The 15,773-nt window shown below is 40.7% G+C and overlaps 1 protein-coding gene across 3 annotated transcripts in view; it reads right to left on the minus strand.

Moving 5' to 3' along the window:
• Window positions 1–2,084: 2,084 nt before the first annotated feature.
• The window catches only part of PTP4A2 (protein tyrosine phosphatase 4A2), a 326,374-nt gene continuing 312,685 nt past the window's right edge, over window positions 2,085–15,773 (minus strand). For all 3 annotated transcript variants that reach the window (XM_082245156.1, XM_082245157.1, XM_082245158.1), the window contains 2 exons: window positions 7,479–7,553; window positions 2,085–4,037 (listed from right to left, as the gene is read on the minus strand). In XM_082245156.1, coding sequence (XP_082101282.1) covers window positions 3,929–4,037; window positions 7,479–7,553 — 184 coding nt within the window. In that variant the 3' untranslated portion in view covers window positions 2,085–3,928. The remainder of the gene's footprint in view (window positions 4,038–7,478; window positions 7,554–15,773) is intronic.

Genomic DNA, 15,773 nt, shown 5'->3' on the forward strand with positions numbered 1-15,773 from the left:
AAGCCAGTTTTTCTCTTTATTAACCATTCATGATCCCTTTAAAGGCAAACTACAGCTTTGGGGTTACTTTAAATTGTTTTGGCTAAGCTGATCCAATTATCCATATTATTTAAATTGATAGCAAAGCTGGAGACTTCAATCACCCTTTCACTCCAGTTTTGGGGGTTATACATTGTACATATTGGGAGTGTCGTCTGTCACTTTGAAGTAGTACAAAAACTACCAGCTTGCTTAAGGTGTCCCCCCATTATGATCTGTTTAACATCCCCAAATTGATGCCAAGTATTGTTTCAGAGTAACTCCACTTTTGTTAGAAAAAAAAAAACATTCCCTTCTGGGTTACCTATGTACATTGCAGGGATTTTTAACTTTGCTGCAGATTCTTGCATGGTTCTGAGGAAAGACACAGGGTCTGCAAACCTTTAGATGCGATTTCCCATTGCAACCATCTCACCAATAAAATTACATTTCTGTTGCAGGGGATGACTAAATCTGACTTAGTGCAGACTTCTGGAAAAATCAGTGAGCCAATCACAACCAGGAAATGACATTTCTGAGTGACGTTCGTTCTGTACACCATCTGTGTATAGAACACCTCCAGGTAGCCAAATTGCATTGCGTTTTACAGAAAATTAAAGCACTGCAGATCGAAAAGGAAAGGTCATTCAACAACATTCAATTACAATATGACTTGTGTAGAAATTGTATACACTACATTTGTTTTTCATTTGCTAATGCTATTCCCCACAAAAGTGGAGCTACCCTTTAAAAGTTTCAACAAATTTGCTCAAAGTGCGCTGAAAGTTTAGACAATGCTTTGTAAAAGCTTTCTGTGCACAGCATAAAATAAAGCCCTAACCGTAATGTTATTAAACCCAGGACCCAACATTCAAAATATCTGGTCTCCCACAGTACACAGAACTGCAATTATTTTAGTAAATATGTTTTCTTATTAGCAGTATATAGCAGTCTTGTGACCTCTATCAGTGTCAGGTTAAAGCTTATAGGAGTTTTCATTCTACTGTGACTGACCCATGAGGCTGCAGGATCCCCGACCTTCTTTCTGGAATGTACCAGTTGGCCCTGTGCTCATCAAGAAAAAAAAAACTCTCTAGTAATAAACACCAAACTGAGCATGTGCAGGTTGCCCCCTAGCCTCTGTTCTATCAGCAGATGAATTGGGGACAATGGAAGAAAAGGAACAGAGAAGACAGGATTAAACAGCCTTTTTACAGAATGCAATGGATTAACCTGTAAGGTTCCACAGTGAATGTAACAAGCATGCTTTTCTGCATATACTGATTTTATGATTATGGGCTTAGTAACACTTTAAGGCCTTCTGCACACTGGAAGTTTTTACAGCTGCTGTTTTTGGCTTCAGGAATTTTTTTCTAGTCAGTAAACTCCCCAGCATGGTATCCTATGTGTCCATGCACACACAGACTGTTAACCCCCCCCCCCCCCCCCCAGAACTAGTAGGTTTTGAGCTGTTCCAACGCCGATAAACATGGTAAAACGCAGCTAACCTGTTATTTTTCATCCCATAGCTTGTGTTTGCTATCTAAAAAACACGTTTTTTTTTTTTTTAGAACGTCCAGTGTGCACGAGGCCGGCCTGATGCACCCTGGACATTTTTACAGCTGTTTTTGGCTTCAGGCATTTTTTTTCTGCAGCCAGTAAACTCTCCAGCATGTTATCCTATGTGTCAATGCACACAAGCTTTTATTAGCGTTTTTTTGGCAAGAAGTGTTTTCTGCCTGAAAAAAAAACCCTCCAGAACTAGTGGGCTTGAAGAAGATGAGTTTTCCGGCTGTAAAAAAGCTCTAACTCTGAATAAAGCGGCTCTTCTGCGTTTAGAAGGGTTTTTGAGCCATAAGCTTTTGTGCCATTATAGTTTTGCTAAAAACTGCGAACGCAAAAAGGCTGGCATTTTTAACAGCATTCTACAGCTAAAGCTACAGGCGTTTTTTTTATAACGTCCAGTGTGCATGAGACCTTAATAATAGGTTGCACCATAGTTTTCATAAGCTCTCAATGAATGCACTATAAAAAAAAAAAGTAAATGAAACACGTTAGACAACAAATTGTAGAATGTGTAAAATATTTATTGAACACGTTTCATGAGATCAAGGAATTTTCTAGCACTTATTGATTTACACTTAGATCACCTCTGTCTCGACACCTCCTTTAGTCACTGCGTCTCACAGAAGCAGTAAACAAAATTGAGTTAAAAATAAGTTACAATTGACTAGCACTTGCTGTTTTGACCCTTGTAAGTAATATTCTATCATAGGTGGGAAGAAAGGGAGTTTAGGCACAACATTCCCACTTTAAGTACAAGGGAAGAAAGTATTTTAAACTCACTGGGCAAAGTCTCTGTAGAAAATGCAGCCAGACAGGACTAGACAACATGAAATTTGGTGATGTTTACATACATGTATGCATCACTCCCTTGATCTTTTTCTTTTAAGCAGCAACACAAGATTTTCAAGTTCATGAGGTTCTTAAACAGTGATAGTATATTGCAGCTCTCTTGCTTGCACGTAAATATGCAGTCCCAAAATTCAGGACTGTGTAATTTATTGGACTAAGTGACCGAAGCGCACTTGAATTGCGCATTGAGTGTACTCTAAACTGCCCTGATTAATGCAGGTTGGGATTGTGTAAGAGGATTGCTTTGAAATACAATACATCTCTTCACAGCAGCTTGCCCTAACAATGCAAAATAGAGTTTCAATAAAGCAAATTAACTCGTACACGTTTCCTTCTCTGCAATTAAATTATGACTCATTAGCTTGGATTTAGATTGGGAACTTCTGTTGCCCAACAGCAAGCAATACACCTTGGAAGCCAGGTTACAGAGAGTACACTTTCTACTATAGTGCAGCTGGGAGATTCAATGGAGATGAGAGGGAAGGAGAAAAAAAAAAAAAATAAAAAAGAAGGATTGCACGTAACAGAAAAAGCCCAATGAAAGCAGCACCGAATGCTGCTGGAATAAAGCAGCAATTTAACAGATGCAGTGCAAAATACGGCTGCAGGTTTTAAATCACAAACATATCTATGTTTTGGCATCAGCCTTGTATTATATGGCATTTATACCAGAAAGAGTATTGTTTTGGACAGAATCAGGGGAGATTAGAAGATTTCATTTTGTTTTAAGTGTTTTTTGGATGGTTAGCTGCCACAGAAAACACAAAGAGGGATTTTGGCTTAAGGCTAAGAGGCAGTGTTCAAACAAAGCGTCATTACAACTAGCTATGGCAGCAAAGAGATGTGACGAGCCCTGAGCAGTACAGATGTTCAGTCGCACAACCTGTCCTGCAGAACTCACTTTGGATCATTTACTAGAGAGAAAGTAGTTACTTTGGAGCCTACATGAAATTTGCTTTTATTAGGGGGGGGGGAACAAAAGGGGGTCATTTACATTTATTCTCATCCTCCTGCCCCTGACCTGAAGGGATTTAAAAACATGATTATTTTCAACTTCACATTCATTTGGTCCAATCAACTGCCCCAGTATCTTCTTACTGCACTTCAGTATAGGGATTTGTGTACATGATTTCAATTCCATATCTTCACAGATGCGCTCTGCTGTCCCGTGTAACATTCAATACTTGAGCAGAGATACTTTTAAATACCCAAGCATTTTCATTTTCAATCTCCCCTGCACGCTGATGTCAACGTTAGTTACATATGTGAATGTAGCAATTCTATAATCCGTCCGTTTACCAAATGAAGTAGGAGTAATACAAACTAGAAGTTACATTTTTTTTTTTTTTTTTTGGTGAACGTGGCACCTACTGCAGTTGCTTTTAAATGGACGGAGGTGAGAGACCAGTCTTCCGTTGTAGGATCATACAACTCATCTTGATCCATTGCCCATGGTCACAAAGGCCTGGTTTAAACCGCTGTGTTCCATTCCACGTTATTGCATACAGCAGTGTCCGTTGGTTTCCTTGAATCGCAGACGCATTTTGGGCTTGTACTTCTCTAGGTACAGCAACTGTTTGGCGTTGAATGCTCCTCTCCGCTTTCTAAAATAAAAAAATAATATATTTTACAATAGGCAAACCACTTACAGCAATCAAAAGAAAAGTATTCTTTAATAGTTTTATTTTTAAATGCATTAACTGATCCTAATTTTTTTTTTCATCATTAAAATAAAAGCTTTATTTTACAAGGACACATTTTATAATTGGTGCTTCCATGTACAGCATTACTTGGGTCACTTATGGGCTGCTTCTGGCCATTCTAAACCCCATAAAGTGTTGGAGAGACTGGGATGTCCATTCCAAAAACAATTCTACTACTACTGTTATTTAATCTCCTGCTGTCCAGGCCTATCCACAAAAGAGAATATCCTTTTTAGGTTATTCACAGCCTAGCATTAAAGCCTAGTACACACGGGCCGAATGTCACCCGCTTCAATAGAAACCGGTCAACATTCGGAACGTGTGTATGGAAGGCCTGCTTCTGTTGAAGGCTCATGACCGAAAAAGGTCTGCCGACCTGAGAGCACTGACTGGTCCAACTGTCAGAACACAAAAAAAACAGCAGGAGAGACTGCTGTACAAACATCAGATCGCTGTACTAAAATCAGATACCGGAGCTGTCGATTTTTCGTTCAACCCACTAGGTTAAACAGAAAAAAAAAACGAATGGTGTGTACCAGGCTTAAATCAGGAAGAACTGTAATAACACTATACATTCCTTTTAACCAGTAAAAAAAACATTACCTTGTAAAAAGTCAGAATATGTTCTGAATACCTTACAGAATCCAGTATCAACTTAAGATTTTTAGTAAATGCATTTGGGCCGCATTACTCCTTGGCTTTTCATTTCTCTCTTAGGCTGATGAGACATGGGTGACTTTGCCACTAGGGATCCTAATGCTGACAATTTATCAAAATCAACAGCGGCAGGGTCACTAAGAGGAGAACTGTTTTGTCCCTATTGAAGTGCCCTCTAAGTGGCTGAGGATTTGAGGCTGTGTTGCTGGTGACAGAAATGCCGTGTGTCATTACCAAAGCTGCTGAAGGCTTCTGGCCAAATTTGTGTAAATTTTACATTATTTGTATGAACCGTATAGTGCCACTCCAAGCCAAGATGCACTGTCCCGCTGGTACTCGTGGGTAGGGGTGTCGGCAAGGGATATCACTCATCCAGTAGTGTACATGAATAAAGCAGGAAAACCACCGCTCACCCAACCCTAGTTGATGTATATGTGGCAGCCTCAGCCAGCGCTACTCCGGTGGTCTGCGGAGCAGCACTGGCTGAGGCTGCCACAGTTATATGAATCAACTAGGATCAGGTCAGGCGAGCTCAGGTTTTCCTGCTTTAATCATTTTACATTATTTATTTCTTTAGGTTTACAAGTTTACCGATCTTTCATAAAAAATGTTCATAATTTGCACAAATTTGAGCTAAAGAATGAATATTTAAAACAGGGTGCTCTTTTTACATTTCACAAAGCATACTGGCTTTTATTAAGAAAGTCTAACAATGCCTGCTCACTTTTTGGCCATCTCTCTTTAGCTGAAAGAAAAGCTAGGTGGGTCATTACTAAAGACAAGTGGAAGAGGAAACCCTCCTCTGATAAAATGGTCATCTATGAGTTGTGACCAGCACTAATGGGTATATACTTTACAGACTATTCATGGCTTGGCCTTTTTATTAGAAGAAAAAAACATTTTCATTGATAATAGTCAATGAGGTGTCTATGTGGATGCTGGTCAATGTTTGAAATTGAATGCACAAACATGAGGTGCATCAACATGTCAGCGTTCTTTGGGCTGAAAGCTGTTGAAATCAGTGCGTATGACAGTGCAAGGGAATATTATACACTGAAAGAAAAATCCTGCATCTTCAGTATATTGATATTTGTTATAACAAATGAATCCACTAAACAGCAATACTTTGAATTTCACCAAACACTTATGAAGGTTATCACTATCTCTTAGCTTGATTGCCTGCTAAAATTAGCAGGCAAAATAGAAAACAAGTTGTCCAGCCTAAAGCAAAGCTCCAGGCAAACAACCATGTGCACAGCTGGAATGTATACATTTCTGAACTGCTAACCTGCCTAGGGCAGGCCCTATCCCTTTGTGATACACACACCAGCCTGCTCAGTGGATAATGTATCGGTAGTACCTGGTGTTCAGGTTTCCCCTGAAGACGTTATTTGTGACAAAACTCACATAGGGCGGGGCACGTGATCTTTCAAACAACACAGGAAAAGCCGCTCAGGTGAGGCACGAATACTCAGGTGCTGGTCGGATCCGCCATCCAGTAATCAAGTATCCAAGGAGAAAAAGTGACCGCACTCAGAGGAAAATGAACTTGAAGTATTTATTCCCATTCATGAAAAACAACGGTGCATCAAACAGACATGGACACGGTTAACGCGTTTCACGACTCTGTAGGTCGCTTACTTATGAGTAAGCGACCTACAGAGTCGTGAAATGCGTTAACCGTGTCCATGTCTGTTTGATGCACCGTTGTTTTTCATGAATGGGAATAAATACTTCAAGTTCATTTTCCTCTGAGTGCGGTCACTTTTTCTCCTGGGGCATGTGATCTGACATCCCTATGTATATTCACTGTATGGTGGAATATGATGAGCTTTATTTCTTCTGCTGCTTTGCAAGTACATTATGTTTATAATAAATTTGGATTTTATGGGCTTACAATCATGTATGGTATTTTTCTTTGATGGGATACATAAAACCTGAGCATTTCTTGAAGTGAAGAGTGATAACCTGGGCCTGCTGGAGAAATTCCCTTGCCAGTTACCATCTGATTAAAATTTTGAAAGAGCGCTTAAAATCTCAATAATACGGGGTCTCTAGATTTGCCGTATTTTTAGTTGTGGTGGCGGTCAAGTACCCATGATGGGGATTCACTGGGCGGGGGAGGATTTAAGTGGTCAAAAAAAGTCATTATAACAAAGTAAATTATTTCAAATTGGACTTTTGCATAATATTTCACAATTGGTGTGGTTGACTTAAGCCGGCCATCCATGGATCGAAATTCAACAGGTTCAGAAGGGACTGGCCAAATTTTGACACATGTTTGGGCAGGCTAATTGCATCCAAATTGATTGACTTGGATACAATAAGCCTGTTGGCTTTATTATATTCGATTACTGCTGGCAGCTATAGCCGGTAGCAGCAATTCTTGTGTCCTGATGACAGGGAAGGCTCCTAAAAGTTCTAATTTAAAGTAACTTTTCAGTTTCTTTTTTCAGCAAACATGCTTTTAAACCTATTTGCAATGCCAAACATGTAATATTAGGTACACTTCTTCCGAGAGCGATTTCTTGTTTCAGCAAGATGTGGAGAAAAACAGTTTAACAACCCGTTTGTGAGCAGCCTTGTTTACCAGGCATGGAGGTCTCATGAGGTAAAGGCAGAGAGAGCGTGCAAGAGATGGGAGGGGGGGGGGGGGAGAGAGATGCAGTTAATTAGCTCACTTACTCCCTGATAAACTGCACGGCGTCCTCGTATTTCATCCCACATTCAATCAGCGCTAGAGCAACCAGCACAGGGGCCCTAGAAAAAAAAAACAAAAAACAGCACAGCGATTAGTAATGTATGCATTTCTCAGACTTGATCCTTGGGGCTCCCTGGAAGCACAGACACCAGGAAAAAATTATTAATTGGATTAAAACAAAGTCGGCCTTACATCTTCGAGCATCTATTGCAAAACCTGCCCACTATGCAATGTTGAATAACAAAGCTTCTTAAAAACAGGATCTGGAGTCAGACAAGTATACTTCAACAACCTCCAGGCATAGTAAAAGGTTAAATTTACTTACATTCATCATCTCAGCTCAGAGTCAATTTTTACTAAAAATGTACACCGGCAGCACGGAAAGCTATCATCCAAATCAGTACACCCTGGGCTCAGGGCACATTATCCAAAGTTCTCTTCTATCCCACTGCTCGATATTTTCTCATCTGTATCTTGCCATGCTGCCAGATTGAACTCTGCAACATTCCCTCCCATAAACACTCGCAGCCCCTTGTGCCCACTGGCAGCGCCCGCCAGCTCCAGTATAATAAGTGTTGTATGCTAATTAAACAGATCCATGGCACACCAATTATCCATCACAAATACACCAGATGCTGCTTCATTTCTGTTACTGATATTATCTTGCAACCCATCCAAAAACACCTAGCATAAAACCATACAGATTAAGCAGTTTCCTCTCCCTCTAGTGTGGTCAGACAACACTTCAAACCTGATTTGCCGGAATGCACAGCAATCACTGGAGAAAACATGTATGGTCTTCTGCATTAGGCCTTATGCACATGGGTGAGTAAGCCCCGACAGCATAAAATCCCAGCATTTTCAGATGCCTGGGGGGCACAGCCCTTTGCCAGCAGCCTGTAAATCTACAACATGCTGAAATAAGTGGGAGCAGAAACCTGTTCTGAGCAGTATTTAGGGCCCTATAGGTTCAGAGCATACACACACAGTCCTAAACGCGAGTACCACTTGGAAGAGCGTACACAGTTGCAGCCCGTCCATTGGGGGCACCGCCCCCCCCCCCCCCCAATCCATGCATCCGGCCCCCTAATCCACATGCAGGGCATCGGATGCATGGATTCCAACAGGGGATTTTTTTTTTAAGCATGTGATTAGAGCCAGAGGCTCTAATAGTCTTTAAAAAAGGGTGGACTAAGGGCGCAGAGCACTGGATTTGCCTGCCGGCTGACTGGCGACCAGGGGGGGGGGGGGGTGGATTTGCCTGCTTGCCGTCCCGCGGAGGGTCATGCACCAGCCGCCACTGAGCGTACATGTGCTCAGTTTTTCAGTCTGTCATATTTTTAAAAAGGTTGCTGCCAGCCGACTGTATGCTGAACCTGTGCCTCCTGGGCAGGATTTTACAGTGTTGGGGCTTAACCACCCATGTGCATGACACCTTCCAAAGAAAATGTAGCTTAAAGGCATATCCACCTTCACCAAAAAACCGCCTATGCAGATAAGGGACGTTTGCAGATGGAAACAAGCTGTGCAGTTTTGACCAAAATTGAATAATGCCCTTGGTATAGGTGCAGGCCATTTACAGTATCTCATGAAGCCTGACCTGAAAACTCCCAGGGCATTGCTAGGAGAGGACCAGCTATTACAGTTTACCTCAACAAAAGAGCTCTTTCTCTGACTCAAACCCCCCTCACATGCGCTCTCTCTCCCCTGATGCAGTAGCTCTGAGCTCAGTGTTTCAGAGCGTACTCCTGTGACGGTGAAAATGACCAGTAATCGCTTTGCCTCCCTTAACAACATCCTGGGAGTTTTCAGGTCAGGCTTTATGAGGAATATAAATGTCCGACACCTATAGCAGTGATGGCAAACCTTTGCACCCCAGATGTTTTGGAACTACATTTCCCATGGTGCTCATGCACTCTGCAGTGTAGTTAAGCATCATGGGAAATGTAGTTTCAAAACATCTGGGGTGCCAAGATTCGCCATCACTGATCTATAGCAAGGGCATTATTCAACTTTAGTCAGAGCTGCACAATTTTCTTTTATCTACAGATGCCCCTTATCTGCATAGGCAGTTTTTTTGGTAAAGCTGAACTAATCCTGCAAGAGTATGGCACTTGTAAGCATATGTAGCATTAAAAATGTAACGTGCAAAAACACTATTGAGCCAACTACTCTACACAATCCCGAAATGGAGCACTCTCCCGACCATCCAATTAGTCAACATAAATACCCTTTTTTTCCCCCCAAGCTTTTTGTTCTCACAGAAATTAAGCTCCAACCTTATGAACTTTCGTTTCCATATTGGTTAATTCACCTGTACATGTTAAAAGCCCCTTTATCTCATCTTCATGGTTAATTTGGAAAACAGAAAAGACTAATTGAATGTCATGTTTCTAAATATAAAAAGTGTATATGATGTGCATATATTATATATATATATATATATATATATATATATATATATATATATATATATATATATATATATATATATATATATATATATATATATATATATACATACACACACGCACACACATACACACACCTTTCTCTGTAAACCAATGTACCCATAAATATGTCCTTACCATGTACTGTTCCTTTCTTACAATAAAATCTTTGTTGGAAAAAAAAAAAATGTAACCTAACTAAATAGCAAATTTTTTTTTTTGGATAGAGTGAGGAAGGGTTAGAAAACCTGTCAGTTCTTATTGCTGTCTGTGCCCCATTAGGGATATTCACTCTCTCCATTTGCCCTGTTTACCATGATCAATGAAAGAAAATCCCAAATTTTGTGACACCAGAACAGTAATAAAGGGGAAATCTTTTAATGGGGACGCTAGTTTTGGTGACCACGGTGACACCCTGAGATGCCTTCCCTTTAAAAGGCATTTCCTCACACTTCCTGTTTTGGCTGTGGGACAGGAAATTAAGGGAAGCACCCCCAAAGTGACATGAAGGACAAGAAAAAAAGCTGAATAAAATGAAAAAAAAAAAGTCTTTCCCTTAATTTTACTTCAACCTTACACAAATCATTCTCTTTTTACACCAATGACTTGACCACAGCTTGCAATATATCACACAATGAATATATAAATATAAGATTATAAACCAGAAAGGAAATTATGGAGGCCAAAAACAGGGCCAGTTTATTAAGAGGAGTTTAACAGCGAGTCAATATAGGTACCTGTCCCCCGGCCTTGTGGAATAACCTGTTTGATTAACATTAACCTGTGCTGTCAAAACACCACCATCATTATATATATATATATATATATATATATAGGAACACAGAAATTGCATAATAGTGTACCACTGTATACACTTCCTTGTATTCTAGCAGGGACCACTGCTAGAATACAAGGAAACCCTGTGCTACGTTTTATCCACATTGATGGGCCTATTAGCAGTACAAGCTTTTAACTGTCACTTTGGACATACTAACTACACACACTGCGCTTTGAGCCCCTAATTAATGCAGGATCCAGTGCCTAAAATAAACATTACAGGTCGGCCATGCACACAAGGGTTGGGATACAGCCCCCAAGGATGCTCATTGAGGATTATTGACCTGAAAACTGCTAGATAGCCCCAAGCAATAAGAGCTCACCAGAAATGTCAGAAGAAACAGAATGGTTAAAAAAAACAAAAAAACTTCAAGAGAAAAAGTTCATCAACTAAGAACACCATCAAAAATGGTAAGGCTAGGGTTATAGGAGCATGCACTAGGGACGGCCCTAGCAAAATGGGATTTTTGACTTACCATAAAATCCATTTCTCTGATGTTCATTGACGGACACAGCTCCTGATTCTTCTTAACCATTGGGTTATTCTGCCCCCTACAGGAGTAGGACATAAGGCAGGAAAAAGCTCGACTAGGCCTATGGGCAGACCCAGGGGTATACTCCCACACTTTGCTATAGGCATTAAGTTGTTACAAGCAGCGCCAGAAGAAAGCCAACTCCACAGAGGGGTGGGTGCTGTGTCCATCAATGAACATCAGAGAAATGGATTTTACGGTAAGTCAAAAATCCCTTTTTTCGTTAATTGATGGACACAGCTCCTGATTCTTAACTATTGGGATGCCCCTATGCAGTGTTAAACATGAGAGGTGGGAAAACAGCAGAAAAATATTCCCAAGGCTAGCCATAGCCAACCAGGTAACATGGAGCTCAACCATAACAACTGGAGCTCACCTGAAAAAAAAAAACAATACACGCTCAAAGAGGACCAGGTCCTCTAAACAGCAGCCTGCAAAAACTTGCGGCCAAAGGAAGCATCCACAGATGCCAACACATCCACTTTATAAAACTTTGTAAAAGCGTGCACAGACGACCAGATGGCCACCTTGCAAACCTGCACTAAGCACTAGAGGTGCACCGAAATTTCAGCAACCGATATTTTTGTCCGAAAATGGGCATATCCCATTTCGGCCGATAAGGGGTTAAAAATGCCGAAAATGTATGGCCGCTACTATCTGTAAGAATTGAGCCCTTCACTTCCCTGTCATCTCCGGGTATCTGTGCTGACCTAAAGGACTGGGGTAGTCCAACAGTACTACAAACAAAAGAAAACAAAGAAGGGCGCACCGACCTAGCGCATTATCCTCATTAATATGGCTTTAATAATAAATCATAAAAATGGCTACTCACAAACCGAAGTTAAAAATGATCATATCAAACTCAATCGTTTGAGTGTCAGGAATAGTCCATGTATTTGTTCATAGTCCTGTTGAGATGACGGCTGACGCTTTTCGAGGCTTAGCCTCTTCTTTAGAGCCACTCAAGCGATTGAGTTTGATAAGATCATTTTTAACTTCTGTTTGTGAGTAGCCATTTTTAGGATTTATGAATAAAGCCATATTAATGATGATAATGCGCTAGGTCAGTGCGCCCTTCTTTGTTTTCTTTTGTTTGTGGTTAAAGTATTGCCACTGATGCATTAGTGACCGACCAGTGGCAGTTAATTAATCCCTTTGTGCTGCATTAGTGCAACCAGTATCAGTGTAACCAGTGTTAACACTGACACTGGTGCCACTAATGCAGCACAAAGGGGTTAATTACCTGCCACTGGTCGGTCACTAATGCATCAGCGACCAGTGGCAATACATTAACCCCCTCATGCTGCATAATACAAATACCATTGGTAATTAACCTCGCCTACTATTTAAAATTTGGGGGGAAAAAAAGTCATTTTCGGTTTTCGGCAAAGAGCATCCTGAATCTTCGGTTTCTGTTTTGGCCCAGAATTTTCATTTCGGTGCATCCCTACTAAGCACCCAAGTAGGGTGCGCCTTAACAGGGAAAGGAGGAACCTGACCCCTAACTGAATAGGCCTGAATCACTGTCTGTCTGATCCATCAGGAAATGGTTGCAGCAGAAACGGCCAAACCTTTACGAGGTCCAACCGTGAGTACAAATAGGGAGTCCTAAAATAGAGACTTCCTAAAAGACACCATAGCTGCCAGGTACACCCTATATCGCCCAAACCACATCCAGGGAAAACAGAGCAATTTCCTTAGGATGTTTAGGCCTGGGACATAGGGAAGGCAACACAATGTCTTCTGGAACAGAGTGGGCACTGCTCCTGACAAACCACCGCAACATCTGCTGTTGTTGGTCCACTGTGTTTTAAGTCCAAAGTCAGCGCAGCCCTCTACCAGGAAATTCAAGAGCACTTCATACTTTTCTCTGCTGACCAGCTTTATGGAGATGCTGATTTCATTTTCCAGCAGGACTTGGCACCTGCCCACACTGCCAAAAGAACCAATACCTGGTTTATTGATCATGATATCACTGTGCTTGACTGGCCAGCAAACTCACCTGACCAAAACCCCATAGACTGTGGGGTATTGTCAAGAGGAAGATGAGACACGCCAGACCCAACAATTCAGACGAGCTGAAGGCTGTTATCAAAGCATGTGAAGTAAAAAGGTACTGCGCTACCCTTGTGCAATATATAAAATCAATAGTCTAATGGACAATGATATGTGACACATATCATATACAAAAATTCAAAATTCAAAAGTGCACGTGCATGCGTGTATATAGTGACAACATATACTGCTATATATCCTATAGTGAAAAAATAAATAAAATATATATGCAAGACAATATAAATATAATTGGTGACTGTCCGTAAATTTGTGACGAAAAAGTGCAATGAGTGCTGGAAAAGTCTCTTGAGTGAGGTTAACAATGGGTGATATACTTCAGTGACCCTCCGTTTCACCACTCTGTGCCAGAAGGTAAGGTAGCTCACTTACCAGAAGTTGTGGATTCTTATGGCGTACGCCAAAAAGAATCTATATGCGCTTGTTATGCTGTTCCTCTGTGTAAATGGACGAACTCTGTGGGATGCTGGTATGCACAAAAGAGAGGCTCCTCATAGTGTAAAAAGGTAACGACCTTTATTTGTGCAATTCACACGAACACAGTAAAACCGCAATCTTCATATAAAAGCATCCATTAAAAGTCCATAAAAAAATCACTGCAGCATTAAAACTTCAACGTGCGTACCAACTTGACGCGTTTCGTCAGAGATGTGACGTCTTCGGAAGTGGTGCGCATGTTGCCTCGCTTTGAGCAGACAGCTGGACCGCACGCCAAGTTCCCACTTCCGGGTACGGCGCAGCTAGCGGTGAGAACCAGCGTCCTGTTACACCAGCCGCGAGGCCACACAGGAGCTCAATAGCGGTGGAATATTTTACCTTTTTGACCTAAACACGGTTTGTTCTTTGCTGTGATACCCACGTTTTAATGCTGCAGTGATTTTTTATGGACTTTTAATGGATGCTTTTATATGAAGATTGTGGTTTTACTGTGTTCGTGTGAATTGCACAAATAAAGGTCGTTCCCTTTTTACACTATGAGGAGCCTCTCTTTTCTTCTATTCTGAGTGCATACCAGCATCCCACGGAGTTCGTCCATTTACACAGAGGAACAGCATAACAAGCGCATATAGATTCTTTTTGGCGTACGCCATAAGAATCCACAACTTCTGGTAAGTGAGCTACCTTACCTTCTGGCACAGAGTGGTGAAACGGAGGGTCACTGAAGTATATCACCCATTGTTAACCTCACTCAAGAGACTTTTCCAGCACTCCTTGCACTTTTTCGTCACAAATTTACGGACAGTCACCAATTATATTTATATTTATTGTCTTGCATATATATTTATTTATTTTTTCACTATACGATATATAACAGTATATGTTGTCACTATATACACGCATGCACGTGCACTTTTGAATTTTTGTATTTGATATATGTCACATATCATTGTCCATTAGATTATTGATTTATATATTGCACAAGGGTAGCGCAGTACCTTTTTACTTCACATGTCATAGATCACTATAATATATATAGTGCACTTGATTACTTGCTGCTTCCCAGACACACTATTGCACCTAGGCGCGAGTATTTACCAGTTTCACTATTGCTATCAAAGCAACCTGGGCTTCCATAACACCTCAGCAGTGCCACAGGCTGATTGCCCTATGGGACTCCGTATTGATGCAGTAATTCATGCAAAATGAGCATTAAGTGCTTACTAAACTGTACATACTTTTCAGTAAGCCAACATTTCTGTATTATTAATCCTTTTTTATTGATCTAAAGTACTATTTTAATTTTCTGAGATACTGAATTTTGGATTTTCACTAGCTGTAAGCCATAATCATCAAAATTGGAAGAAAATGCTTGAAATATATAATTCTGTGTGTAATGAATCTAATATAGGAGGTTCACTTTAATTGAATTACTGAAATTAACCTTTTGATGATATTCTAACTTTTTGAGATGCACCTGTATACATTTCTCAAGAAAAGAGTAAGTATTTTTGCAATGTCTCTGGAGCTGCAGCTGTCACGCAGCGTCAGCCGACTGATAAAAAGAGTGCAGGTGTTGTGTGGTTTCTAAATTATACCCATCAACAGACACTGCAAGCAAAACTAACAATCACAGAGTAATTCCTATGATAGGGCAAGGTGAGAATGTTTTCTTTTTCTTGCCCTACTGGTCATCCTGGGTTTCCAGCTAATATGAACATTAGGAAAACAGAATGTGCATCTCTGCCGTTTTAGTGTGCACAGCAGTGGGAATGGATTGGATTTTTGGGGAGTAGACTATTGGGTTGATTTCCTAAAATAGAAGGCTGCAAAATCTGGTGCAGCTCTGCATAGAAACCAATTAGCTGCCAAGTGTTTGGTTAAAGTTTAATTTAACAAGCTAAAAAGTTAGAAGCTGGTTGGCTACCATGCACAGCTGTACCAGATT

The sequence above is a fragment of the Pelophylax lessonae genome (genome assembly GCF_965119305.1).
Source record: "Pelophylax lessonae genome assembly, chromosome: 2".
Taxonomy (NCBI): domain Eukaryota; kingdom Metazoa; phylum Chordata; class Amphibia; order Anura; family Ranidae; genus Pelophylax; species Pelophylax lessonae.